This window comes from Equus przewalskii, chromosome 3 (assembly GCF_037783145.1).
Source record: "Equus przewalskii isolate Varuska chromosome 3, EquPr2, whole genome shotgun sequence".
NCBI lineage: Eukaryota > Metazoa > Chordata > Mammalia > Perissodactyla > Equidae > Equus > Equus przewalskii.
In genome coordinates, this window is record NC_091833.1 from 118,165,481 (window position 1) to 118,192,788 (window position 27,308).

The window sequence follows — 27,308 nt, forward strand, 5'->3', positions numbered from 1 at the left end:
CATTCCCCGCTCACTGCTTAGCCATGCTGAGGTTCATATTTACATACAGTCCTGAGAGACGCTCTTGACTGAACCAGCCTACAGACAAGCAGGAAAGCACGGTCACTGCTCCAGGACAGGACCTGAGTGTCACTGGCCTTGACTACATGTTAGGCTCAGCTCCTTGCAAGAGTTGTCTGTGCTGACTGTCTCCACCTCTGCTCCTCCCACGAAACTCCCCTTCAGGTCTTCCTTGCCTCCAAATAACCCTGTTCTTCTCAACGTCCACGATGACCGGAGCTGCCAAGGCCAGCGGTCCAGTCTTGGGCCTTGCCTGACCTCAGCAACATGTGCCATGCTGACCCCTCTCTTCCTCCCAAAGCCCTCACCCATCTCAGTGCTCTTCCTGCCTCATGGCTGCCCCATCTCCTCCGAGGGTCCCTCATCTCCCTGCCCTCTCAGGGCCCATCTCTTCTCTGTTCACACTCAGTCCACAAGGCTCTCTCTCCAGCCCCTTTTCCAGGTCTCTCTGTCCCGTTGGCCCCTGGACCTCTCTGCTCAGGCATCGAGGGCACACCTGAAGCCTAGCATGGCCAGCGCTGACCGTCCTTCCCCTTCTCCCCAACTCTACTCCCCCCTTCTCTCAAAACCCACCTGCAAATGGCAAATTCCACACTCTTCTGGCTCTCCTTTCAAACACAACCAAACCCACCTGCTTCTCACGCTGCCACTGCCGCCATCACCCAGCCCGGCCTCTCCTCTTCAGCTCTGATTCTCCTCACAGGCCCCGATTCTGTCCTTGCCATTTTCAGTTATCACCCAGAAGCGCCCTGTCCAGATGTCAAACCGCACCCCTGCTTGCTCAATCTCCCCAAGGCTCCCCAAGAGGCCCCTCCATCACACTGTCCCCACTGCCTCCTGATCCCCTCCTGACCCCCTGCAGCTGTGATACCACTAGCCTGACAGACCAGGCACAGCAGCCTCCTGGCCCCTCTGCCCGTGGCTCCACACCCCATCTGCCCAGCTTCTTCCTCCCAAAGGGCACCTCCCCTGAGCAGCTTTCTATGAGAAGCGCTGATTGCTGTATCCATATTTTATAGGAACAGAAACTCCAATTTGCGCCAGGGTTTATGGCTGCCCACAAAATACAGGATGCCCAGTTAAATTTAAGTGTTGGATAAACAACAAATAACTTTTAGTACAAATATGTTCCAAATACTGCATGGCACATAACTTATACCAAAGGACTTGTACTTTTTATACGAAAAAGTATTTGTTGGTCCTGCATCTCTACCTGGCAACCTCAGCTGAGAGCCCAGGCTACACCTCTGCCTCCTTTGCAACCAAGAATATCCACGTGACTGAGGTCAACCAACAGGACGTGGCCTGTCTGGGCTGCCCTACAGGGAAGGCACCTGCCTCTGCCACCCCTCTGCTCCTTTCTGGGGGCCCCAGGACAGAAGGATACTGGTCCCTGCCATTGCACCCCACTCATACCCAGGCTCAAGGGCCAGCCTAGGCTGGCCGTGGCTTCAGCGCCCCTGTCTCCTTCTGGCTTGCGTTAGAGCTCAGGGGCATCATCACCACCAGACTCTCGCTCGACCTCCCTCCACAGCCAAGGTGGGACTCTGGTTTGTTCACTTGGTCCTGACACCTAGATTGGCACCTGCGTGTCAGAGGCTTCTGGACAGAAAAGCACTGACAACAGGACAGGTCAAGGGCTGGAGGCCAGTGGGGTGGGGGCAGGGCAGGGCAGGTCCTGCTGAGCTCACGGCAGGAGTGAGGGTCTGAGTAGACACGTGTGCACATGTGGCACAAAGACAGGCAATGACGAGGTGACAGCCGGGGGGCAGGGACTGAGGAGCTAAAGCTCACTATCCTCTCGGGCAGTGAACCAGGAATGCCCAGCTCTCCCATCCTAGGCAGCAGCACAGGGGGTCATGTTGTGCAGAGGTGGCCACTACCAGGAAACTAAAGCTCCAGAGAGACCACGTGTCCCACAGCAGTCACTATGCTCTGCTGTGCTCCCGGGTGCTCCTACTCTGCTCCAGGGTGTTTCAAAGCATTGCTGTGACAGTAAAAAACATTGACAAAATGACTGGAGGGAGGGAGGGAGAACTCGCTTCACCTGGAGGCCTCCCACCTGGCACTGTGCACACAGGCGTGTGGATGTGAGTGTGAGCCTGTTGGCCATGGGTGTGACACCTGTGTTCAGGCCGAGATCTCTAGCCAGGAGTCCCCAGTGTCCAGGAGCCAGGCTGGGGGCTGCAGGAGGGGACCCAGCAGGAAGGGTGGAAGCTGTGGGGAAGGCCCCAGCCCTCCCTTCCTGGAGGAGCTTCCCCTCGCTGCCCAGTTACCCTCCCTCTCCTGCAGCCTCAGGCTCCTTGACCACCAGCTGGGCCTCCTGGGAGTCCCTGACAACACCTGTCCCCACTGCGGTCCATAGGAGTCTTGTGAGGCTCACTGCTGGGACAGCTGCTCCCGGGGACCAGGCCAGAGTCTAGACTCCTCTGGCTTCAAAACGAGGGCAGGTAGGCAGGAGAGCAGGTCCCTCAAAGGTGGACTCGCTGTGACCACACGTTGTGTCTGGGTACAAGGCCACACGTGGCCAGACATGCGTCTCTACTCAGTACTGCTGCTGGTGTGGGACAGGCGCCAAGAGGGACTCAGCTCACATGGAACAGCTGGGGAAACGAGGCTCAGAGAGGGGCCCAACCAAGGACTTCAGGGTGGGACACAGGTGGGCTCTGGGGGCCAGAGCACAGAGACAGGACACAGGCACGCTGGGCCAGGTGTTTATTGATGAGAGAACAGCACCGGCTGAGGGTCCTCAGCGCCCAGCCGGCCAGCAGGCACACAGGGCCCGGCGCTCGGCCTGCAGCAGGAGGGTCTCCGTCTGCAAAGCAACAAGGGGCCATGAGGGCGCTGCACAGCTGCCCCCGCTCACAGCTCCCGAGGGCCATCTCCTGGCTTCCCCCCAAACCCACTGGCAGTCCTGTCTCCGCCTGCTCCTGAGACTCTCCGAGTGAGCACCTGACTCTGTCATGACCCCCCCACTTTGAATGCAGGTGACTCTGCTGCCCTCAGGGCCTCGTCTCCCCTACTCCTTCCCACCCTCCACTCCCTCAGCGGTTCTGAGCCAAGGAGCCCGGCCATCACCCGCCGGGCCAAGGGGCTCACCCGCGCGTCCAGGCTGTAGGCCGTCTTCCGCAGGTCCTGCAGGGCGCGCTGCATGAACTCGAAGGCGTGGCAGTCCACGCACGGGCGGCCTGCGGGGGCGTGGGTCAGGGCGGAGTGGGTGCGCCCCAGCCCAGTCCCGCCCAAGCAGCGGCCTCTGCCGGCCCCCACCTCCACCTAGGGGCGGCCTCGAGCCGGGAGGCGGGCGGGGCGCAGGGACCGCCCCTGGGAACAAAGACCGGGCGCGGTCCTCCCGCGCGCCCCCTCCCGCGCGCCCCCGGTGGGGGTCAGGACCTCGCGGGGACCCCCCCACCCGCACGGCACGTACTCTGCGCGGGGACTGCGCTCCCGGCGGCGGGCTCGGGGCGGACCTGGGCGCCCAGCAGCGCGAAGCTCAGTAGTAGCAGCAGCAGCCGCGGCGCCGACGTCGGGGGCCTGCACGGCGGCGGGGGGGCCATGGCCGAGCCGAGGGAGCCCGGGGCCGCCCTGCAGCGGGAGAGAGGGGTCAGAAGCACCGGCCCCTGCACCCTCCTCCGTGCCCCCCACTCCGCCCCCCGCGCCCGGCAAACCCTCACTCCGCTCCCGGCCCCACCCCCTCGATCCCCCGGGCCCGCGAGCCCCCCAACCCCGGGGCCCACCCCCTGGCCCCTCGGGCCCACGAACCCCCACCCCATCCCCGATGCCGACCCCTCGGGCCCAAGATCTTCTACCCGGCCCAGCGCCCAGCAAGCCCCGACCCCGGGCCCGCGAGCCCCCACTGGCCCTTACCGCGGTTCAGGGACCCCGCGACAGCAGGGCGGGCGACTCGGGAAGACTTGCTGCGTCCGGCGCGCACCGCGCATGCGCACCGACCCGACCCCGCCCGGGTCCCCCATCTGACGTCGTCGTCATGGAAACTCCGAGACTGCGCGAGCCGCTAGTTTAAAGGGACCAAGGTGGCTCCAGGATTCCGCGTGCCCAGCCCTGGCGGCCTCCGGGGATGGAGGCGTCCACAGGTGATGGAGTCAAGAGGGCTGCCTGGAGGAGGCGGTGTCTGGGAGGAACCTCCAAAGCCACCGTCGGCGGGGGCAGAGCTGAGGAAGCGGGAAATCTGCTGCTGGAGCTTGGCTGTCCGCGGACTGGGGCGTCCCTGGGGCCAATCCTGAGGGAGGGGCTCGACGCACGCGAGGGGCTGGGGGGGCGGACAGTGAAGGCAAATGCTCGGCCTCTGCTTCCCCCGGGCCGGTGAGGTCCACTCGCGTCTGATGTCCCCGGAGAGATTCGGGCCAGGAGTGACCCAGGCCCGTAGGCCGGTGGGACATCCACCCTCTCCGGTCCTCACTGCGGCCCGGCCTCGCCCCGGAGCCTCGGACGAGAGGGCCAGGGGGAAGCCTGCCGACCTTCCCGGTCCCCGCCCCCCCCCCCCCCCGGGTAATCTCAGAGGGGTCGCGTGCCTCTCTGTGCCCTTCTCCTCCCCCGTGAATGCACAGGGGGGTGGGAAGTAAGGAGCCTCGTGTGGCGCCCGACGCGCGCGTTTTCGGGTCCCCGTCGAGCCCTCTGGGTGGGATGGCGTCCACAGGCGCGGCCCGCGTCCGGCCGCGTGAGCGCCGGAGCCCCCCAGCAGCCCCGGCAGCAGCGCCGGCCCCTTTCCTGGTAGGCGGCGCCGAGCCTAGAGGTCCTCTGCCCCCACCCCCGGGCCTTGGGTCAGTTGTCGTCCTGGCACGCGATGGGGACGTCGGCGGCCCTGGCCGGACGCGGGCTTCCTGACCCAGGGGAAGGGCAGTGCTCGTGGCCGCCGTTGCCTCCCCCTCCCCGGGCCGAGCGCCCAGGCTCGGGCTCTCCCGGACAGGGTCGCGCTGCAGCCCCGGGGCTGGAGACTGCGGGCAGCCTTCCTCCTCCATCCGGAGTCCCTCTCCCGGGTCTCGCGGTCATCGCCACCGGGTGGGACGCGCTCCTCGAGGACGCCATTCGGCACAGGTTTTCCTCTAGGGAGCTAGCCTACCCCAGAAGCAAGGCTCGGGCTAGACCTCGGGCGGCGGTGCTGCGGAACCGCGCTTTTCCTGGCACCGCGGCAGACTCGTCAAGCGCGTCCTGTTTAACAGGGAGGGGTCGCTGGTCCGCTGCGGCCCCAGTGTCCGCGTAGCACCTGGCTCGCGCCCTTTCGGCACCCTGGGTCCGTCCTCGCGCACCTTCTCCAGCTCTCCCCGCACCCTGGGATCCTCTCCTTCAGGCTCATTTCACCCCATGGTCCAGCCTAACTATCCGTGCCGGGCACACACGTCGACACCCTGGCCGCATCCTCACCGTGACCGTGCGCCCCTACCCAGGGGACCGCGCGGCCCCTAAGGGGCCGCAGGATGTCGGGGGCGGAGCCTCGAGCGGCCCTCGGGGCTGCGGGGTCCTGAGTGCGGGGGTGGCACGTGCTCCTGCTCCACCGCCGGCGCCCCAGCGCTGGTGTCCCGTCGCCCCAGCCGGCCTCCTCCTTCGCCTCTCCAAGGGCACCGGAATCTCCTCCACTGGGCCTTTCCCTTCCTGTGATTTCTTCTGTAGCCAAACAAAACAAACCTCCTGAGTCGCTCGCCTCCCCCCCCTAACGCCTCTCCTGGCTGTCCAGTTTCTCCTCCTTTCTCTCTTAGCCCACTCCTGTCCGGCCTGCGTCCTCGCGCTGCTCCGACCCATCTGCAGAATCCAAGGACCAGTCTTCAGCCCTCACCAGGTGGCCATCAGCGGCCCGTGGTCCCCTCCCCTCTGCGCTCCATCTTTGCCTCCCTCCTCCGGGGGCTGCTGGGCAGTCCTTTGCCCCCCATCTCTTCATATCCTCACCCCAAGGCCGTGTCCTTGGGCCTTTTCTTCACCTACACCCTGTCCTTTGTGACTGAATCCAGTCGTGGCTGCAAAACCAGCCATGTGGTTCCCACGTCCAGCTGCCCCCTGGACGTCTCCACCTGGAGAAGAGACTTCTCAACGTGAGCTGGCCGGAAACCCATCTGCTTTCACCCTCCTTCTGCTCACCAGCTCTCTCCACAGCCTTCCCCATCCCAGGTGAGGGCAGTGCATCCTTGCATCTTAGACCAAACCTACTACAGTCCTTCTAGAAATGCTGTCCTGCCCACGCTCAGAGCCACCAGACTCCGTCTCTCCTCCCCGTGCCCTGCTAACCCTGGTCCACACTGCCCCTCACCTGGACTCTTGAGTCACATGGCTGTCTCCCTGTTGTCCGCCCCCTTGTGGTCCAGTCTCCATAAGACAACCAGAAGGACCTTTCCTTATAACTTCTTTTTATTGTGGTAAAATAAACATGACATAAAATATACCATTTTAACCACTTTTAGTGCAATTCAGTGGCATTAGGGATATTCACATGGTTGTGCAGCATCACCACCACCCATCTCCACAATTTTTCATTTCCCCAGAGAATCTGTGTCCTCAGCAAATTGACTCCCCATCCCCTCCCCCAGAGCCTGGCACCCACCATTCTACTTCCTGTCTCTAGGAATTTGACTCACTCCTGCATTCATCTTCCCAGAAGGGGGAACCAAGGTGGGGAGGTTGAGTCCATGGGAGTCACTGATGGACACAGGATGTGAGAGAAAGGGAGGAGGCAAAGACGGCGTCAAGTTTCAACTGTGAGTGAGATCATAAAGTACTTGTCCTTTTGTGTCTGGCTCATTTCACTTAGCATGATGTCCTCAAGCTTCAACAATATTGTAACCTGTGTCAGAATTTCCTTCCTTTTTAAGGCTGAATAACATTCCATTGTGTAGATGGAGCACGTTTTGCTTCTCCACTCATCTGTAGGTGGACACTTGGGTTGCCTCCATGTTTTAACTATTGGGAATAGTGGTGCTATGACAGGGGTACCTTTTAAATCATCATCAGATGTCCCCTCTCTGCTCACAGCCCTTCACAGATTCCCATCTCACCCCAGTGACAGTGCAAGCCCTGATGTGGCTGGGAGGCCATCTACTTGCTGACCTCCCCTCCCACCCCTCCCCTGCCCGTGCCATGCCGCCACACCTCCTTCTTGCCAGGCCAGGGACCCTCTGGCTGCTCCTGCCCAGGCAGGCTTCCCTTCGAGCTGGGCCTGCCTGTTTCCACAGACGGCTGCAGGCTTCTTCCTCCCTCTCTCAAGGCTTTGGTCACGTCCTTCCTCCTGAGTGAGAGCTGGCCTGCACACCCCTGCAATACAGCTGACAGCCCACCCCAGCTGTCTCAGTCCCTGGGGCTGCTATAACAAAATGCCACAGACCAGAGGCTTAAACAGCAGACACTTATTTTCTCACAGCACCGGAGGCTGGAAGGCCAAGATCAAGGTTCCAGCCAGTTTGATTTCGGGTAGAGGACTCTCTTTCTGGCTTCCAGACAGCAGCCTTCTCACCCTGTCCTCACACGGCCTTTTCTCAGTGCGTGCACACGGAGCAGGGCAGAGTCCTCTGGTGTCTCTCTCTCTCTTTTTTTTTAAATTCAATTTATTTAAAACAAAAACAAACATAATTCACCCATTTCTCCCACCTCCCACCCCCCGTCTCTGGTAACCACCAATCTGTTCTATCTATGAGCTGGATTTTCTTTTTTAAGATTCCACATATAAAAGAGATCTTATAGTATTTGTCTTTCTTTGTCTGACATTTCGCTTAGCATAATGGCTTCGAGGTCCATCCGTGTTGTCGCAAATGCCAAGATTTCATTCTTTTTTATGGCAGAATAATATTCCATTGTGTATATATATCACATTTCTTTATCCATTGATCCATCAATTGCTGCCATATCTTTGCTGTTGTAAATAATGCTGCAGTGAACATAGGCGTGCACATATCTCTTTGAATTAGTGTTTTAATTTCCTTCAGATAAACACCAAGAAGTGGGACTGCAGGATCATATGGTAAGTCTATTTTTCATTTTTTGAGGAACCTCCTTACTGTTTTCCATAGTGGCCAGGACAATTTATGTTCTCATCACCAGCGCACAGGGTTCCCTTTTCTCCTCGTTCTTGCCATCACTTGTTAATTTTTGTCTTTTTGATGATGGCCGTTCTAACAGGTGTAAGGTGGTAGCCCATTGTGTCTTCTTATAAGGACACCAATCCTACGGGATTTAGGGCCCACCCCATGACTTCATTTAACTTTATTTTCTTCCTTAGAGACCCCATCTCCAAATACAGCCACACTGGGCGTTAGAGCTTCAACATGTGGATTTGGGGCACATTTCAGCCAGAGTACCCTCCCCATCCTCCCCAGCCCCCCTTACCCTGCCCTACATTTTCATTTTCCTTGCATTTCTCACCTTTGACTCATTACATACTTTGTTAAATATGTTGAGCGTTCGTTATATCCAGAGATCTCGGAGTGGGGGGCAGTTTTGCTCTCAGGGATATTTGGCAATATCTGGAGACATTTTGGGTTGTCATGGCACGGGGGAGAGGCACTCCTGATCTACTTGGTAGAGGTCAAGGGTGCTACCAAATGTCGCATAGTGTGCAGGACGCCCCTGGAAGAGTGACCCGGCCGACGTCGTCAGTGGTGTTACAGCTGGGAAGCCCTGGTCTGTGTCTTCTCGCTGGACTGCCAGGCCCTCGAGGGCTGCAGCTTGTGTCTCTTGCTTCCTCCTGGGTCTGCAGCATCTAGCACCTCAACAGGCATTCAGAAGATGCACATGAAGTGTGACTGTGTGAGTGCCAGGGGCCCCAGTGAGCAGGAAACAGGCCTGGGTGGGCACAGAGAGGTGCTGGCCACACGGTTTAGGCCTGGGGAGGAGCTGCTTTCACCAGGGCTTGGACAAGATGGGACAAGGCGGGCACATGATGAGGAGGCCACTGCAGCCAGCAGGACGTTGGAGGCCAGTGGTAGGAGAAACAGTGCTCTAAGTGATACTAGGAAGCTCTGGAAATGAATCCGTCTGACGCCCCCCACCCCAATACCCAGAACCCTCAGCCCCTCCACACTCTTCGGCTGCCACCACTGTGGGACCCAGGTGTGGGTCTGGGGACATCTGAACACTGCTCTCAGGGACCTTGAAGAGGCCAGGTCAGCTGCCTCACACTTGCCTTGGGCTCTGCCTAATACAGTATCTCAGGGACCTTCTTCTCCTTCCAGAGCAGATGCACCCACGGGCCCACCACACCCAACTCTCAGCACTCAGGATGCCCTCTCCCCAGCTAACCCTCCTTCACCCCTGCATTCACCTTCTCAGAAGGCAGGACCAAGGTGGGGAGGTGAAGTCCATGAGAGTCACTGATGGACGCAGGATGTGAGAGAAAGACAGGAGGCAAAATGGCATCAAGTTTGGTCTGGTGGAGAAGAGGAGGCATGGGCTCCAAGGGTGGGGATCAGAGTTTGCTCTTCGTCATGACAGGTTAACTCAGCTGAGGCTTCAATATTGGAGCGGGGCTGGGAGAAGAGAAGAGAGAGCCAAGGCTTTCTGGCCCCAAAGGTTAGCTGGTTAATCTCTAGAGTCTGATGCACACACCACACATTAAGCAGGGAAGGGAGACCAAAGTAAACACAGCCCTCCTCTTTCTTGCCTGTAGGGCTGGGAGTTAGCTGTCTTGATATTGAGGGGGAAAGGAAGAGAAAACCCACCTGTGAGAGGCTATAATGTGAGTTCTTGATCCAGCATGGAATTGCAACTAAAATTTCTACCACTGAATGTGCCTAGAAAATACAACAAAGTTATTTAAAAATGGCTCTGGACTATCAGTGCTCATGGAAACTGGCAGAAGTAAGTCCAAATCATCCCTAGGTGAAGGCGTCTTCCTCTTAGGCCTTGGAAAACCCAGCAAACACCTTTTCAAGGGCAATGAGTAGTACATAGTTAAAGCACAAGGGAACAAAGCACCATGAATGGGAAAAAGAAATTGACCACAAGTGATCAGAAACACAAAAATTACCAGACACAGGCCTTAAAGTAACCATACATAATATATTGTATAAAAAGAAAACCTTGAAAATATCAAGAAATAGAGAACAGAAAAGAAGAAAAAGTGACAGGGAAAGTTTGAAAAAGAGCCAGATAGGAATTCTAGAGCTTAAAAATACAATCCCAAAAACCAAGTTAACAGGCTTGACTGCATATTGAACACAGCTGAAAAGAGTATTACTGAACTGGAAGGTAGATCAATCAAATGTCCAGAATTAAGAACAAACAGGTTGGTGGATTCTGGGAAGATGGCAGAATAGGCAGCACCAGGGATCTGTCTTCCACCTGGACAACAGTTGCAGGGACAGAATCTGTCTAACAAGGGTAAATTTTGGTCGATTTCAGCTCTTAGCACAGTAGCAGCTACCCATCCCCACCCCCAGCCATGCAGCAGGCTGCTGTGCACATGTTCCTGGAGCAGCTTGCACACAGCTTATGGGAACCCAGGTGGGCAAAGAGGACTCTGTCCTCCAAATATCAGGGATCTGTGCTCTGATGGCTGCTTCTGACAAGAGGTGCAGATGAGGAGGAAGGCTGCCATTGTCGTTGCACCTCGCCCATTGTCGCAAGCCCCTTCCTCTCCACTGAAGTGACTTCCAGGGGACTTAAAGGGCTGGCACCCTTCTTCTTCCCCACTTCCACCTCCCACTTCACTTCACTTTCCTCTTTTTTCCCCTTTTGAGAGCCAGATATTAAAGAACAGGACATTCAAAAACAACTGCATAGGGGCTGGCCCCGTGGCCGAGTGGTTAAGTTCACGCACTCCACTGTGGCAGCCTAGGATTTCACTGGTTCAGATCCTGGGCACAGACATGGCACCACTCATCAGACCACATTGAGGTGGCATCACACATGCCACAACTAGAAGGACCCACAACTAAAATATACAACTATGGACTGGGAGGATTTGGGGAGAAAAAGCAGAAAGGAAAAAAATAGATTGGCCACAGTTGTTAGCTCAGGTGCCAATCTTTAAAAAAAAAAAAACTGCATATATGAGAAAAATTAGTGACTGTGCATGCCCAGGGAGAGGCTCAGAAAAGACATGAGAAGACCTTAAGTTTACACCTTGGCACAGAGACAGGCTACAACAATGAAAAAAAGAACAATAATAAAAAAAAATAACACAAAACAACAAACCCTGCGTAAGGCAGAACATTCAATTTCCAGAGATGCCACATTATTAGATTCAAATGTCTGTGTTTAACAAAAAAAAATCACAAGGCATACAAAGAAAGAGGAAGTATGGACAATTCAAAGGGGGAAAAAATCAACAGAAACTGTCCCTGAAAAAAAGACCTAATGGCAGAGCTACTAGACAAAGACTTTAAAACAACCATCTTAAAGATGCTCAAGAACTAAAGGAAGATGTGGAGAAAGTCAAGAAAACTATGAAAAAAAATGGAAATATGACCAAAGAAACAGAAAATATATATATAAGAAAAAGAAATTCCAGAGATGAAAAGTGAAATAACTGAAATTTAAAATTCACTAGAGGGATTCAAAGGCAGATTTGTGCATGCAGAAGAAAGTATCAGTGAACTTGAAGAGAAGAAAGGAATTATTGAGTCTGAGTAGCAGAAGAAAAAAGATTGAAGAAAAGTGAACAGAGCTTAAAGGACCTGTGGGACACCATCAAGTGGACCAACATATGCATTGTAGGAATCCCAGAAGAAGGAAAGAGAGCAAGGGGCAGAGAGAATATTTGGAGATATAATGACTGAAAACTTCACAAATTTGATGAAAGATATGAATATAAATACCCAAGAACCTCCATGAACTCCAAGAAAGATGGACCCAAAGAGATCAACACCAAGACGTATTATAATCAAACTTTTGAAAGCCAAAGATAAAGAGAGACTCTTGAAAGCAGCAAGAGAAAAGTAGCTTGTCATATATGAGGGACCCTCAATAAGATTATCAGCAGATTTCTCATCATAAACTTTGGAGGCCAGAAGACAGTGGGCCAATATTTTCAAAGTGCTAAAAAAGAAAAAACAACTGTCAACCAAGAATCCTTTATCTGGTAAAATTGTCCTTCAAAAGTAAGGGAGAGGGGCCGGCCCTGTGGCCGAGTGGTTAAGTTCAGGCACTCCACTACGGCGGCCCAGGGTTTCTCTGGTTCGATCCTGGGTGCGGACATGGCACCACTCATCAGGCCATGTTGAGGTGGTGTCCCACATACTACAACTAGAAGGACCCACAACTAAAATATACAACTGTATACTGGGGGGATTTGGGGAGAAAAAGCAGAAAGAGAGAAAAAACAGAGAAGATTGGCAACAGTTGTTAGCTCAGGTGCCAATCGTTAAAAACAAAAAAAAATTTTTAAAAAGTAAGGGAGAAATTAAGACATTCCCAGATAAACAAAAGCTCAGGGACTTTGTTACACTAAATGTGCCCTCAAGAAATGCTCAAGAGAGTCCTGCAGGGTGAAATGAAAGGACACTAGACAGTACCTCAAAGGGCTGTGGAGATAGAAAGATCTCAATAAAGGTAAATACATGAGCAATTATAAAAGCTAGTATTATTGTAACAGCAGGGTCACCCATGATGGATGGGTTTCAGCAGAGCTTCCAGAGTAAGACAGGCTAGGAAGGACCCGGCCACTCACTTCCCAAAAAATTGGCCATGAAAACCCTATGAATGGCAGTGGAGCATTGTCTGACATAGCACTGGAAGGTGAGAGGACGGTGCGAAAAGACCGGGCAGGGTTCTGCTCTGCTGTATATAGGGTTGCTAGGAGTCAGAGTCGACTCAACAGCACTAACAACAGCGGTTTATAACTCCACATTTTGTTTTCTACATAATTTAAGGGACTAATGGATTTAAAAGAATTATTAGCTTATGTTTTGGGGCACAGAATATATAAAGATGTAATTTTGTGACATCAACAACCAAAAGGGGTGGGGATGGAGCTGTAAAGGATCATGGGTTTGTATGTTATTGAAGTTAAGCTGCTATAAATTCAAATTACAGTGTTATAACTTTAGAATGTTACCTGTAATCCCCATGGTAACCAAAAAGAGAACAGCAGTAGAATATATGCAAACGGAAATGAGAAAGGAATTTAAACATTTCACTACAAAAAATCAACTAAATCCGTAAGAAGACAGTAATGCAGGAAATGAGGGACAAAAAGGCTATGAGGCATATAGAAAACAAACAGCACAATGAGGAAAGTAAGTCCCTCCTTATCAGTAATTACTTAAACGTAAATGCATTAAACTCGCCAACCAAAACCAGAGATTGGAAGAATGGATAAAAACGCATGATCCAACTATATCCTATAAGAGACTCACTTTAAATCCAAAGACACAAATAGATTGAAAGTGAAAGGATGAAAAAGATATTTCTTGCAAATAGTAATCAAAGAGAGCAGCAGTGGCTATACTAATATCAGACAAAACGGACTTTAATTCAAAAAAGGTTAGAAGAGACAAAGAAGGACATTATATGGCAATAAAAGTCTTGATATGGCAAGAAGACATAACTATAAACATTTACACACCTAATGGCAGACCATCAAAATACATGAGGCAAAAACTGGCAGAATTGAAGAGAGAATTAGGTCTATAATAATAGCTGGGGGCTGCAGTGCCCTCCTGTCAATGAGGAACAGAACAACCAGACTGAAGATAAGCGAGAAACGAGAGGACTCCACACAACAAGCCACCCAGGTCTCACAGACACACACAGGACACTCCACCAACAACAGCATAGACAGTCTTCTCAAGTGCACATGGGACTTTCTCCAGGATAGACCATCTGTCAGGCCCCATATTAAGTCTCAGTAGGTTTTAAAAGATAGATACCATACAAAGTATCCTCTGCAACCACAACAGGATGAAGTTAGCAATCAACAACAGAAGGAAAACTGGAACTTTCACAAATTTGTGAAAAGTAAAGAACTAACGGATCAAAGAAATCAAAACGAACATCAGAAATTACTTAGAGATGAATTGAACGCAAAAACACAACATACCAAAACTTATGGAATGTACCAAAAGCAGTGCTAAGCGAGAGATGTAGAGCCATAAACACTTACATTAAAAAACAATACAGATCTCCAATCAACAACCTAGCTTTACAACTTAAGGAACTAGAAAAAGGAAAAAAAAATTAAACCCAAAACTAGCCGAAGGAAGGAAATGATAAAGATTAGATCAGAGATAAATGAAATAGAGAATAGAAAAACAATAGAGAAAATCAGTGAAACCAAACGTTGGTTCTTTGAAAAGATCGACAAAATTGACAAACCTTTAGCTCTATGGACTAAGAAAAAAAGAGAGAAGACTCAAATTAATAAAATCTGAATGTTAATGGAGGCATTAAAACTAATTCTACAGAAATAACAAGGATTATAAGAAAATACTATGAACAACTGTACACCAGCAAATTGGGTAACCTAGATGAAATGGCGTAATTCCTAGAGACACAAAACCTACCAAGACTGAATCATGAAGAAACGGAGAATCTGAATAGTCCTATAACTAGTAAGGAGATTGAATCACTAATCAAAAATCTCCCAACAAAGAAGAGCCCTGGACCCAGTGGCTTCACTGGTGAATTCTACCAAACAAGTAAAGAAGAGCTAGTACCAATCCTTCTCAAACTTTTCCAAAAAACTGAAGAGGAGGGAACATTTCCTAACTCATTCTCTGAGGCCAGCATGACCTGATACCAAAGGCAGACAAAGACTTCACAAGAAAAGAAAACTGCAGACCTTATGAACATTGTCCTTATGAACATTGATGCAAAAATCCTCAGCAAAACACACGCAAACCGAATTCAGCCTCATATTAAAAGGATTATACAGGGAGGGGGCAAAGGGGTGACATCAGGATGTGGGTAATACTCTAGTTCTTGATTCAGATGTTGCAGACACAGCCTGTTTCCTTTGTGGAGGTTCAACCGCGCATTTATGATTTTGCACATTTTTGTATGTATAAAAAGTTCACTTGTATTTGTAAACAAAGAATGAGGCAAAATAAAGACATGTTCAGACAGAGACAGAAGCTCCTCGGGAAGGAAATTCTAAAGGATGTAGTTCAGGCTGAGATAAAGAGATCCCAGATGGAAGGTCTGAGAATAAATGAGGAGCAAATCAAGAGGAAAATCTGGTGGTAAACGTAAAGACACTATGGCTGCATTAAACAACAACAAAAATGTGGAATTAAGATATCTGACAACATATAAATCAGGAAGGGGTTCATGGAGTTAAAGTGCTCTACATAAAACACCCAGAGGACCTGTACTTCTGGTAGGAGGGTAAAGGTATTATTAAATTTATTTTGCCACATTTTTACAGGTTCATTCAGGTGTGATTGACATGCAATAAACAATGTGATCGATTTTGACATAGGTATACACCTATGATGCCATCACCACCAACAAGATAATGAACATACTCATCACCCCCAAATTTTCCTCATCCCCTTTGCAATCCTTGCTTCCTGCCTCTCACTGGCACCTCCTCTCAAAATAACCGCTGATCTGTTTTCTGTTACTATAAGTTAATTTGTATTTTATACAATTTTGTGTCATACATGTCATACAATATATTCTATTTTTTGTCTGTCTTCTTAGAATTAGTACAATTGTTTTGAGATTTATCTATGTTGTTGGGTGCATCAATAACACACTCATTTTTATTGGTGAGTTATGTTCCATTGTACAGAAAAACCACAATTTGTTTAAGCATTCACTTGTTGATGGACACTTGCTTAATTTCCAGTATTTGGCTGTTACAAATGAAGCTGCTCTGAATATTCACATCCAAGTCTTTGCATGTACACGTGCTTTCAATTGGGTTTTATTATATCTCTACTCAACATTTTTTTATTAAGATTATGATAGTTTACAACCTTGTGAGATTTCAGTTGTACATTATTGTTAGTCATGTTGTGGGTACACCACTTCCCCCTCTGTGCCCTCCCCCACCCCCCTTTCCCCTGGTAACCACCGATCAGTTCTCCTGGTCCATATGTTAACTTCCACCTATGAGTGGAGTCATATAGAGTTCGTCTTTCTCTGTCTGGCTTATTTCACTTAACATAATACCCTCAAGGTCCATCCATGTTGTTGCGAATGGGACGATTTTGTCCTTTTTTATGCCTGAGTAGTATTCCATTGTATATATATACCATATCTTCTTTATCCAATCATCAGTTGCTGGGCACTTAGGTTGGTTCCACGTCTTGGCTATTGTAAATAATGCTGCAATGAACATAGGGGTGCACGGGACTCTTGGAATTGCTGATTTCAGGTTCTTAAGATAGATACCCAGTAGTGGCGTGGCTGGGTCATAAGGTATTTCTATTTTTAACTTTTTGAGAAATCTCCATACTGTTTTCCATAGTGGCTGCACCAGTGTGCATTCCCACCAACAGTGTATGAGGGTTCCTTTTTCTCCACAGCCTCTCCAACATTTGTCACTCTTGGTTTTGGATATTTTTGCCAATCTAACGGGTGTAAGGTGAAATCTTAGTGTAGTTTTGATTTGCATTTCCCTGATGATTAGCGATGATGAACATCTTTTCATGTGTCTATTGGCCATCCGTATATCTTCTTTGGAGAAATGTGTATGTCCCCTGCCCATTTTTTGATGAGGTTGTTTGATTTTTTGTTGTTGAGCTGTGTGAGTTCTTTATATATTATGGAGATTAAGCCTTTGTCGGATAAGTAGCTTGTAAATATTTTTTCCCAATTAGTGGGCTGTATTTTTGTTTCAATCCTGTTTTCCCTTGCCTTGAAGAAGCTCTTTAGTCTGATGAAGTCCCATTTGTTTATTCTTTCTATTGTTTCCCTCATCTGAGGAGTTATGGTGTCTGCAAAGATTCTTTTGAAACTGATGTCAAAGAGTGTACTGCCTGTATTCTCTTCTAGAAGACTTATTGTTTCAGGCCTAATATTTAGGTCTTTGATCCATTTTGAGCTTATTTTTGTGAATGGTGAAAAAGAATGGTCAATTTTCATTCTTTTACATGTGGCTGTCCAGGTTTCCCAGCACCATTTGTTGAAGAGACTTTCTTTTCTCCATTGTAGGCCCTCAGCTCCTTTGTCAATGATTAGCTGTCCATAGATGTGTGGTTTTATTTCTGGGCTTTCAATTCTGTTCCATTGATCTGTGCACCTGTTTTTGTACCAGTACCATGCTGTTTTGATTACTGTAACTTTGTAACATGTTTTGAAATCAGGGATTGTGATGCCTCTGGCTTTGTTCTTCTTACTCAGGATTGCTTTAGCAATTCGGGGTCTTTTGTTGCCCCATATGAATTTTAGGATTCTTTGTTCAATTTCTGTAAAGAATGTCATCGGGATTCTGATTGGGATAGCGTTGAATCTGTAGATTGCTTTAGGTAGAATGGACATTTTAACTATGTTTATTCTTCCAATCCGTGTGCATGGAATGTCTTTCAATCTCTTTATGTCGTCATCAATTTCTTTCAAGAAAGTCCTGTAGTTTTCATTGTATAAATCTTTCACTTCCTTGGTTAAATTTATCCCAAGGTATTTTATTCTTTTCATTGCAATTGTGAATGGGATTGAGTTCTTGAGTTCTTTTTCTGTTAGTTCATTGTTAGTGTATAGAAATGCTACTGATTTACGTATGTTGATTTTATACCCTGCAACTTTGCTGTAGCTGTTGATTGTTTCTAATAGTTTTCCTATGGATTCTTTGGGGTTTTCTATATATAAGATCATGTCGTCTGCAAACAGTGAGAGTTTTACTTCTTCATTGCCTATTTGGATTCCTTTTATTTCTTTTTCCTGCCAAATTGCTCTGGCCAACACCTCCAGTACTATGTTGAATAGGAGTAGTGAAAGTGGGCACCCTTGTCTTGTTCCTGTTCTCAGAGGGATGGCTTTCAGTTTTTGTCCGTTGAGTATGATGTTGGCTGTGGGTTTGTCATATATGGCCTTTATTATGTTGAGGTACTTTCCTTCTATACCCATTTTACTGAGGGTTTTTATCATAAATGGGTGTTGGATCTTGTCGAATGCTTTCTCTGCATCTATTGAGATGATCATGTGGTTTTTGTTTCTCATTTAGTTAATGTGGTGTATCACGTTGATTGACTTGCGGACGTTGAACCATCCCTGTGTCCCTGGTGTAGATCCCACTTGATCATGGTGTATAATCTTTTTGATGTATTGCTGTATTCGGTTTGCCAGAATTTTGTTGAGGATTTTTGCATCTATGTTCATCAGTGATAGTGGCCTATAGTTTTCCTTCTTTGTGTTGTCCTTGTCAGGTTTGGGGATAAGAGTGATGTTGGCTTCATAGAATGTGTTAGGGAGTGCTCCATCTTCCTCAATTTTCTGGAATAGTTTGAGAAGGATAGGTAGTAAATCTTCTTTGAATGTTTGGTAGAATTCTCCAGAGAAGCTGTCTGGTCCTGGACTCTCATTTTGGGGGAGGTTTTTGATTACTGTTTCTATTTCTTTCCTTGTGATTGGTCTATTCAGATTCTTTATTTCTTCCTGATTCAGTTTGGGGAGGTTGTAAGAGTCTAGGAATTTGTCCATTTCTTCTAGGTTGTTCAATTTGTTGGCATATAGTTTTTCATAGTATTCTCTTATGATCCCTTATATTTCTTTGGTATCCGTTGTGATTTCTCCTCTCTCATTCCTAGTTTTATTTATTTGAGACTTCTCTCTTTTTTTCTTAGTGAGTCTGGCAAAGGGTTTGTCAATTTTGTTAATTTTTTCACAGAACCAACTCTTTGTTTCATTGATCCTTTCTACTGTCTTTTTTGTTTCAATATCGTTTATTTCTGCTCTAATGTTTATTATTTCCCTCATTCTACTGACTTTGGGCTTTGTTTGTTCTTCTTTTTCTAATTCCGTTAGGTGTCGTTTGAGGTTGCTTACGTGAGATTTTTCTTGTTTATTGAGGTGAGCCTGTATTGCAATGAATTTCCCTCTTAGGACTGCTTTTGCTGTGTCCCAAATGAGTTGGCATGGCGTGTTTTCATTTTCATTTGTCTCCAGATAATATTTGATTTCTTCTTTAATTTCTTCAATAATCCATTGTTTGTTCAGTAGCATATTGTTTAGTCTCCACATTTTTGCACCTTTCCCTGCTTTATTCTTGTAGTTGATTTCTAGTTTCATAGCATTATGATCAGAAAAGATGCTTGATATTATTTCAACTCTCTTGTATTTATTGATGCTTGCTTTGTTTCCCCAGATATGGTCTATCCTTGAGAATGTTCCGTGCGTACTTGAGAAGAATGTGTAACCTGCTGTTTTTGGATGAAGTGTTCTCTATATATCTATTAAGTCCATCTGGTCTAATTTTTCATTTAATTCTATAATTTCCTTGTTGATTTTCTGTCTGGATGATCTATCCATTGGTGTTAATGGGGTGTTGAGGTCCCCTACTATTATTGTATTGTTGTTGATGTCTCCTTTTAGTTCTGTTAAGAGTTGCTTTACAAATTTTGGTGCTCCTGTGTTGGGTGCATATATATTTATAAGTGTTATGTCATCTTGGTGGAGTGTCCCTTTTATCATTATATACTGTCCCTCTTTGTCTTTCTTTATCTGTTTTGCTTTGAAGTCTACTTTGTCTGATATTAGTATAGCGACACCTGCTTTCTTTTGTTCATTATTATCTTGGAGTATTGTCTTCCATCCCTTCACTCTGAGTCTGTGTTTGTCTTTGGGGCTGAGGTGTGTTTCCTGGAGGCAGCATATTGTTGGGTCTTGTTCTTTGATCCATCCTGCCACTCTGTGTCTTTTGATTGGAGAGTTCAATCCATTTACATTTAGAGTGATTATTGAAATGTGGGAATCTGCCACTGCCATTTTATCTCTTGTTTTCCAGTTCTCTTGCATTTCCTTTGTTTCTCGTCCCATGATTTTTGGATTACTAATTCAGGTATGTAAATTTCTGTATTGGGTTTCTTCTTATTTGTAATTTGTGTCTTTATTCTTATTTGTTTAGTGGTTACCAAATGGTTTGTATAAAACATCTTATAGATGAGATAGTCCATTTTCTGATAGCCTCTTATTTCCTTGAATTAAAATTTTCCATCCCTTTTCTCTTCCGCTTCTAGGTTGTTATTGTCATATCTTTTTTTCCTCTTCTTTCTTGTGTTGTGAGTTTGTGGTTAAAATGACAGGGTTATATTTATTCTTGGTGTTTCCCTTCCTTTTATCTTTAATGTTTTATTTAACTTTTGCTAACCTGTTCTGATGGAGAGCTGCTACTCTCTGTTGTTGTCCTTCTACTTATCTCCTTTGCTCTTGGTTTTGTAACCCCTTTCCTTTTTTTGATTTTTCAGGTATGAGGGTTTTCCTGAGCATTTCTTGAAAAGGAGGTTTTGTGGCAATGAACTCCCTTAATTTTTGTTTATCTGGGAAAGTTTTTATTTCTCCATCGTATTTGAAGGATATTTTCGCTGGGTAGAGTATTCTTGGCTGCAGGTTTTTGTCCTTCAGAGTTTTGAATATATCATTCCACTCTCTTCTAGCCTGTCAAGTTTCTGCTGAGAAATCTGCTGATAGCCTTATGGGGGTTCCTTTGTAGGTTATTTTCTTCTGCCTGGCTGCCCTTAGTATTTTCTCGTTGTCATTGACTTTTGCTAGCTTCACTATTATATGCCTTGGGGTCGGTCTTCTTGCACTGATAAAGTTTGGAGATCTTTTGGCTTCTGTCACATGAAGTTCCATCTCTCTCCCCAGATTTGGGAAGTTCTCAGCCATTATTTCTTTGAACAGGCTTTCTGTCCCCTTCTCCTTCTCTTCTCTCTCTGGTATACCTATAATCCTTATGTTGCATCTCCTAATTAAGTCAGATAATTCTCGGAGAGTTTCTTCATTTCTTTTTAGTCTTAGTTCTCTCTCCTCCTCTGCCTGTAGCATTTCTATATTTCTATCCTCCGAATTGCTAATTCTGTCCTCCATATTATCGGCCCTACTGTTCAGAGCATCCAGATTTTTCTTAATCTCCTCCATTGTGTTCTTCATTTCCAGTGTTTCTAATTGGTTCTTCTTTATAGTATCAAACTCTTTTGTGACATAGCTCCTGAACTCTTTGAGTTAGTTGTCTATCTGAATTCTCTTTTAACTCATTGAGTTTTTTAATAATGGCTGTTTTGAAGTCATCGTCATTTAGGTTATATATTTCATTGTCTTTGGGATTGTTTTCTGGGTATTTGTCATTTTCCTTCTGTTCTGGAGATTTAATATATTTTTTCTTACTGCTTGGTGGCGGAGATTTGTGCCTCTGCATAGAGATAGCGTTTAGTTACTGCTTCCACTTGTTTCTACTGGTGTGGTGGGGGAGCAGCTGTTTAGACTGCACCGACCAGGAACCCCATCAGCTGTTGCTAACTGGGCCTGGGCCCCACCCCATAGTCACAGTGATCCTGTGGGGTCCCTCTTTAGCTGTGGGGGCAGTCACAAGAGGGCTTCAGGCTGCGGGTGCCTACTGTTGCAGACCACCTAGACGTGCTCTCTCCTTAGGGTCTGCAGCGGTGTTATGGGCTTTCCCGGTGGCCAGGAGCAGGATCACCTATATTTGCAGCTCTGTCACTGTCGGAGCCCACAAAATCTCACTTGTCCACTATAGGTATCTTCTGCAGTCTGTGGTTAGCTCACCTAGCTATGATACTTTTGTCCCAGGGCCTTCCAGCCTTGTGATTGCCGGGAAGGGCCTCTCTACTAGTGCTTTGCAGAGGCTTTCGCTGAGGATGCTGTGAGACTGTAGAGTTTCCCCCTGGGCTGCGGAGCCCGGCCGCTGGAACTCCACCCAGCCCCAGACCACTCCCACAGGATCTCCAGGTGCCCCTTGCCCCGTCTGGGGGACAGGCAGAGTCCGTGACTCTGGCAGTGGCTGGTGGGCTGCTGCCCTGCCGGGGGTCTGCCTCTTCGGGACCCTCCTGGCGTTCTGAATGCTGGGCGGAACCTCTCCGCTAATGGCGAGTGGAGGTTTTCCCTGCTGCCAGAACAGGACCCTGGAGTTTCCCCCTGGGCTACGGAGCCAGCCGCCGAAACTCCACTAGCCCCTGTCCTCTCCCACGAGATCTCCGGGAGCCCCTTGCCCCGTCTGGTCAACAGCCGGAGTCCTTGAGACTGGCGGCGGTGGTTGGCGGGCTGCTGCCCCCGTTTGGGATTCTCTCCGGGAGCCTCCTGGCATTCTGAATCCTGGGTGCGGCCTGTCCACTAATGGCGAGTAGAGGCTTTCCCTACCGCCACCGGTGTGGGACCCTGGAGTTTCCCCCTGGGCTTAGATGTAATCACGGGGGGCTTAGGTAGGGCTGTAGTCACCTGTTTCCACCGTCGCTCCTCTGGTGTGCGCACCCTCCTGCCCTTGGTGCGTGGTGATGTTATGGGGGAGTCCACTGGAAGAAAGCCACTTGCAGGTACTAGGCTGTTCGGGGGTTGGGGTCGGAGAGTTTTCACCTATCTCCACCTTCTCCCCGGGGGAAGTCCATCCACCTTCCGATGTATAGCAGCACAGGTCTCTCAGGCATCCTGAGATGCTATATGGATATCCTTTGTTAAGCGATGAATGTCCAATTAGTTTAGATTCAAAGGGGGAGAGACAAAGAAGACTACTCACACAGCCACCTTGGTGACGTCCACTCCAACAACCTCTACTTAACATTTTTAATCTTTCTTCCACCTTCCTGAACATTTGGAATACAGTTATAATAACTTTTAACGCCCTTGGCCACTGAGTCTATCATCTGTGTCATTTCTGGTTCAGTTCTGATCGATTTTTCCCCCTCTCATTATGAGTTGTATTTTCCTGCCTCTTTGCGTTTATGGTAATTTTTATTGGATGCCAGATATTGTCAATTTTACAGTGTTGGGTCATGGAGATTTTTTATTCCTTTATACTTTTTTTTAAATATTTTATTTTTTTCCTTTTTCTCCCCAAAGCCCCCCCCCAGTACATAGTTGTATATTCTTTGTTGTGGGTCCTTTTAGTTGCGGCATGTGGGACACTGCCTCAGCGTGGTTTGTTGAGCAGTGCCATGTCCGCGCCCAGCTTTCGAACCAACGAAACACTGGGCCGCCTGCAGCGGAGCGCGCGAACGTAACCACTCAGCCACGGGGCCAGCCCCCCTTTATACTTTTTTGAGCTTTGTTCTGGAATGTAGTTAAGTTACTTGGAAATAATTTGATCATCTTGGGTCTTCATTTCAAGTTTTGTTAGGCGGGCTCACAACAATCTTTAGTCAGGAACGATTTGGCCCTACTACTGAGGCAAAACTTTCTGAAGATTCTACTCAGTGCCCTGTGGTTGGTAGGAACACAGCCTATTTCTGGCCCAGTGTGAACTCTGAGGATTGTTCATCCTTGTTTGCCCCAGTGGTTCTTTCCCTAGCCTGGGGTGGATTCTGCACATGCATGTGCTGATCAGTACTCAGCTGGAAGCTTGAGGGGAACACACTGCAGAACCCCAGAGCTTTTGTTTTCTCTCTCTATGCAACTTTCTCCTCTCTTGTACTCTGCCCTAAAAATCTGTCACATTGGGTTCCCCAAATTCTGAACTCTGTGTCTTCAAGTCAGGGACACTGCCTAACTTTATTTGGGTTCCTCTTCCCTGTCCTGCAGCCTGGAAAATTTCTCCAGGAATAGGCCAAGATAACAGTAGAACTCACCTTGTTGTTTCCCTTTGTTCAAGGATCACTGTTCCGCACTGCCTGTTGTCTACTGCCTGAAAAACATCGTTTCATACTTTGCTCAGTTTTCAATGCTTAAAGTGGTAGATACACGGCCGTAAGTGGAGGTTAGTATTATTCATTTTAGACTATAATGAGCTAAGCAGACCCCTTGTGATTTCTAGTGAAACTACTAAAAAATAGAAAGAGAATGAATAACTTTAAACTAATGTGTGTGGTAAAATGAAAGATAAAAAAATAATCCAAAAGAAGACACAAAAGGGGAGAACAAACATATCAGTGATTTTCATTCAGTGACAATGGATAAACATTCTGGTTAACAGACAAAGATTGTCACCCTCAATAAAAAAGTAAAACCAACGCAACTATCCACTTGTGAAATGGATAAAAGAAACCTCAACTAAATAGGAGTCAGAGAGGCCTGTAGGGGAGCCCTCATGCCCTATCACACACGGTGGGATGCTCCAAACAGGAAGACACTAATCTTGGCCTCAGACAGGAAGGTGTTTGCTACTGATCACAAGGAAGGAAGATTTGTCTCCCCACCTGGCAACAGCCCAGCCAAGGAGAGACCATAGCAACTCAACCAATGGGAAGCCTCAATACTGCGGATTCCCAGTTTCCCCTCCCACTCCCCCTTTTCCCCTATAAAAGCAGCCCCCTCCCTTTGTTTATCTGGATTTGCCTATGGTCTGCCATAGCCTTCCTATCCCGAGGTGCAATTCTTTCAGTTATTCCCAAATAAACTCGTTTTGCAGGTTAAAACAACTGGCCAATTTACTTTTTAGGTTGACATACTCTTTATATAAGACACAACTACATCATAAAGATACAGAAAGGTCGAAAGTAAAAGAATGGATAAAAGGTATACTATGTAAATACGTATAAAAATAAGAGTGGTATCTCTATGTTAGTATCGGATAAAACAGATTTTAAGGCAAGAGAAATAGATGAATCCACTATTACAGTTGGAGAGTTAAACACCCCTCTATTGGAAATGGACAGATGCAGGAGGCAGAAAATCAGTGAAGACGTAGTTAAACTCAACAGCACCATCATCAGTTGACTATAATGGGCATCTATAGACTACTTCATCCAACAACAGAATACACGTTCTTCTCAAACTCACGTGGAACATTCACTAACATAGACCACATTCTGGGTTATAACACATTCCTTAACACATTTAAAAGTATAGAAATCATACAATGTCTGCTCTTGAAACAGCATGTAAAACATTGACCAGCTTAACCTAGTTTTGCTTCCTTAAACCTTGCTCAATAACAGAGACAACACTGTACATGTGCCAGGCGGGAACACACAGCCCCAGGATGACCCCAGAACCAAGAATCTTCAGAAAGATTGCCACCTGAGACCTTTATGAAGTGAGAAGTTCTTCAGTAAGGAAAATCTGGCTTCCAGCAGCTTGACTACCGTATATGGACTGACTCGAGATTAGCCAATAAGCTTCTGCCCCTAATTCCTTAAATTTTGCCCTGAATCCTAGATTGGGGAGACAGATTTGAGAGCCTTGCCTCCTATCTTCTTGCCAGTCAACCTCACAATAAAATTCTTTCTTTTCTCAAAAACTGGTGCCATAGTGTTGGCTTCTATGTATGTCGGGTAGCGAGCCCTTGCTCGGTAATACTCTCAGACCATAGCAGAATTAAACTAGAAATCAATAACAGAAAGATAGCTGGAAAATCCCTAAATACTTGAAGATTAAACAACACACTTCTAAGTAACACATGAATCAAACAAGAAATCTCAGGAGAAATTTGAAAATATTTTGAACTAAATGACAATGAAACACAACTTATCAGAATTTGTGGGATGCAGTGAAAGCAGTGCTTAGAGGGAAATTTATAGGATTTAATGCAAATATTAGAAAAGCAGAAAGATCTGTAAGGAGTAATCTAGGTTTCTACCTTAGGAAACTAGAAAAAGAAGAGCAAATTAAATCCAAAGGAAGCAGAGGAAAAGGAATAATAAAAATTAGAGCAGAAATTAATGAAATTGAAAACAGGAAGTCAATAGAGAAAAATCAATGAAACGAAAGCCTGGTTCTTTGAAAGCATCAATAAAATCGATGTCTCTAGCCAAGATAACTAAGAAAAAAAGAGAGAGGGAAATGTATACAAACATAGAATCATTATTTTGTACACCTGAAACTAATATACTGCTGTATGTCAATTATACCTCAATAATAATAATAAAAAGATAAAAAGAATAGAGAGGACACAAATTACTAATATCAGAAATAAAACGTGGGACAGATCCCACGGACATTAAAAAGGATAATGAGAGAATACTATGAACAACTCCATGCCCACAAATTTTTTCTAGAAATTGACAAATGGTTCCAAAATGTAAATGGAAATGCAAAGTACCTAAATTAGCCAAAATAACTTTGCAAAAAGCAAAGTCAGAGGGCTAACACCACCTGATTTCAAGATTTATTATAAAGCTACACTAATCAAGAATGCGGTATTGGTATAAAGACAGATAAATAAAACAGGATAGAAAACAGTCCAGCACATATATGGACAACAGATTTTAAATAAAGGTTCAAAAGCAGTTCATTTGAGAAAGGATAGTCTTTTCAACAAATGGTATTGGGACAACTGGATATCCATATTTAAAAACAAAAACTTTGACTTTCTAATTTTGCAATCTAAAGGGTGTCGTGAGTCATCTTGTTATTTTAATTTGAATTTCTCAGGTTAATGATAAGTTTAGGTATCGCTTTCGTGTTTCTCAGGTATTTGGGTTTGCTTTCCATAAACAGCCTGATCTTATCCTTTACCCACTTGTCTATTGGATTTTCTGTCTTTTTCTCACTAATTTACAGCTATTTCTTTTTTCATTCCAAATGTTAATCCATTGTTCCTTTTTGATATTGCAAATACCTCCTCCTGCTGGTCTGTCTTCTCTTTGTTAAGCCAATGGTTTAATAGAATTTTTCCTGATCACCCAGAATTAGTTTCAAGGACATAAAACTGAAGACTCAAATACACCAAGTACTATATAATCTATAGAAAGCTACAAACAGGATCAGAGTTATTTGGACTGTTTCGTTTTTGACTATTATGAATAATGCTGCTATAAACATTTGTATATGGTTTGCATACAGTGAACAAAAACTTTTATTTCAGCCAACCAATAGTCACAATTCAATCACTATTCGACAAATGGAGTTGCACCCAAATCTGCTCTTTTCCCAATAAATGTATTGTCATCAAATTTGACCTGTAATCAACTGTAAAACTATTTCTCGCCCTCAAACAAATTTGAATTATTAAACTGAAATTTCTTTTAGCTTCAGCACCACTTATTCCAGAACTTAACGCGTCAGCCAGTGACATGAAGGACTTTGCTGAATCAGATAATAGTTTTGAATACTGGAAGAAATACTGCCTCTGTTGTGTGTGCATGCGTTATTCACAAAGTAATGACTGCAGACAGCATACTTCTAAGTTTAATCTTCATTGTTAGCGTTTTCTCTATCGTTTTCTTTTTTGTTTTTCTCCTGTTAATCTGTCTTTTTATTATAGGGCTGTCTCAGCCAAAAGCCTTAGAAGGGTAGAGGGAAAATTTTTTTTTTTTTTTAAT

General features: G+C 46.7%; 1 protein-coding gene and 1 long non-coding RNA gene across 3 annotated transcripts; one reads left to right on the forward strand and one right to left on the reverse strand.

Moving 5' to 3' along the window:
• Positions 1-2,760: 2,760 nt before the first annotated feature.
• Positions 2,761-5,961, reverse strand: NICOL1 (NELL2 interacting cell ontogeny regulator 1). 2 transcript variants are annotated; one of them, XM_070615249.1, is made up of 6 exons: positions 5,849-5,961; positions 5,440-5,679; positions 3,925-4,327; positions 3,485-3,642; positions 3,160-3,248; positions 2,761-2,875 (listed from the first exon to the last, which is right to left on the reverse strand). In XM_070615249.1, exons 3-6 carry the CDS (start codon positions 4,029-4,031, stop codon positions 2,810-2,812), a joined length of 420 nt encoding a protein of 139 aa, XP_070471350.1. In that variant the 5' UTR covers positions 4,032-4,327; positions 5,440-5,679; positions 5,849-5,961; the 3' UTR covers positions 2,761-2,809. The 2 variants fall into 2 exon arrangements, with proteins under 2 accessions (XP_070471350.1, XP_070471351.1); XM_070615250.1 differs by having other exon boundaries at positions 3,925-4,229; positions 5,849-5,954.
• An 87-nt stretch (positions 5,962-6,048) lies between these two features.
• On the forward strand, positions 6,049-25,285 carry LOC139082612 (uncharacterized). Its single transcript, XR_011538822.1, has 5 exons — positions 6,049-6,177; positions 6,662-6,761; positions 7,983-8,017; positions 23,699-23,803; positions 24,984-25,285. It is a non-coding gene; the product is annotated as an uncharacterized lncRNA (long non-coding RNA).
• The last annotated feature ends 2,023 nt before the right edge of the window (positions 25,286-27,308 follow it).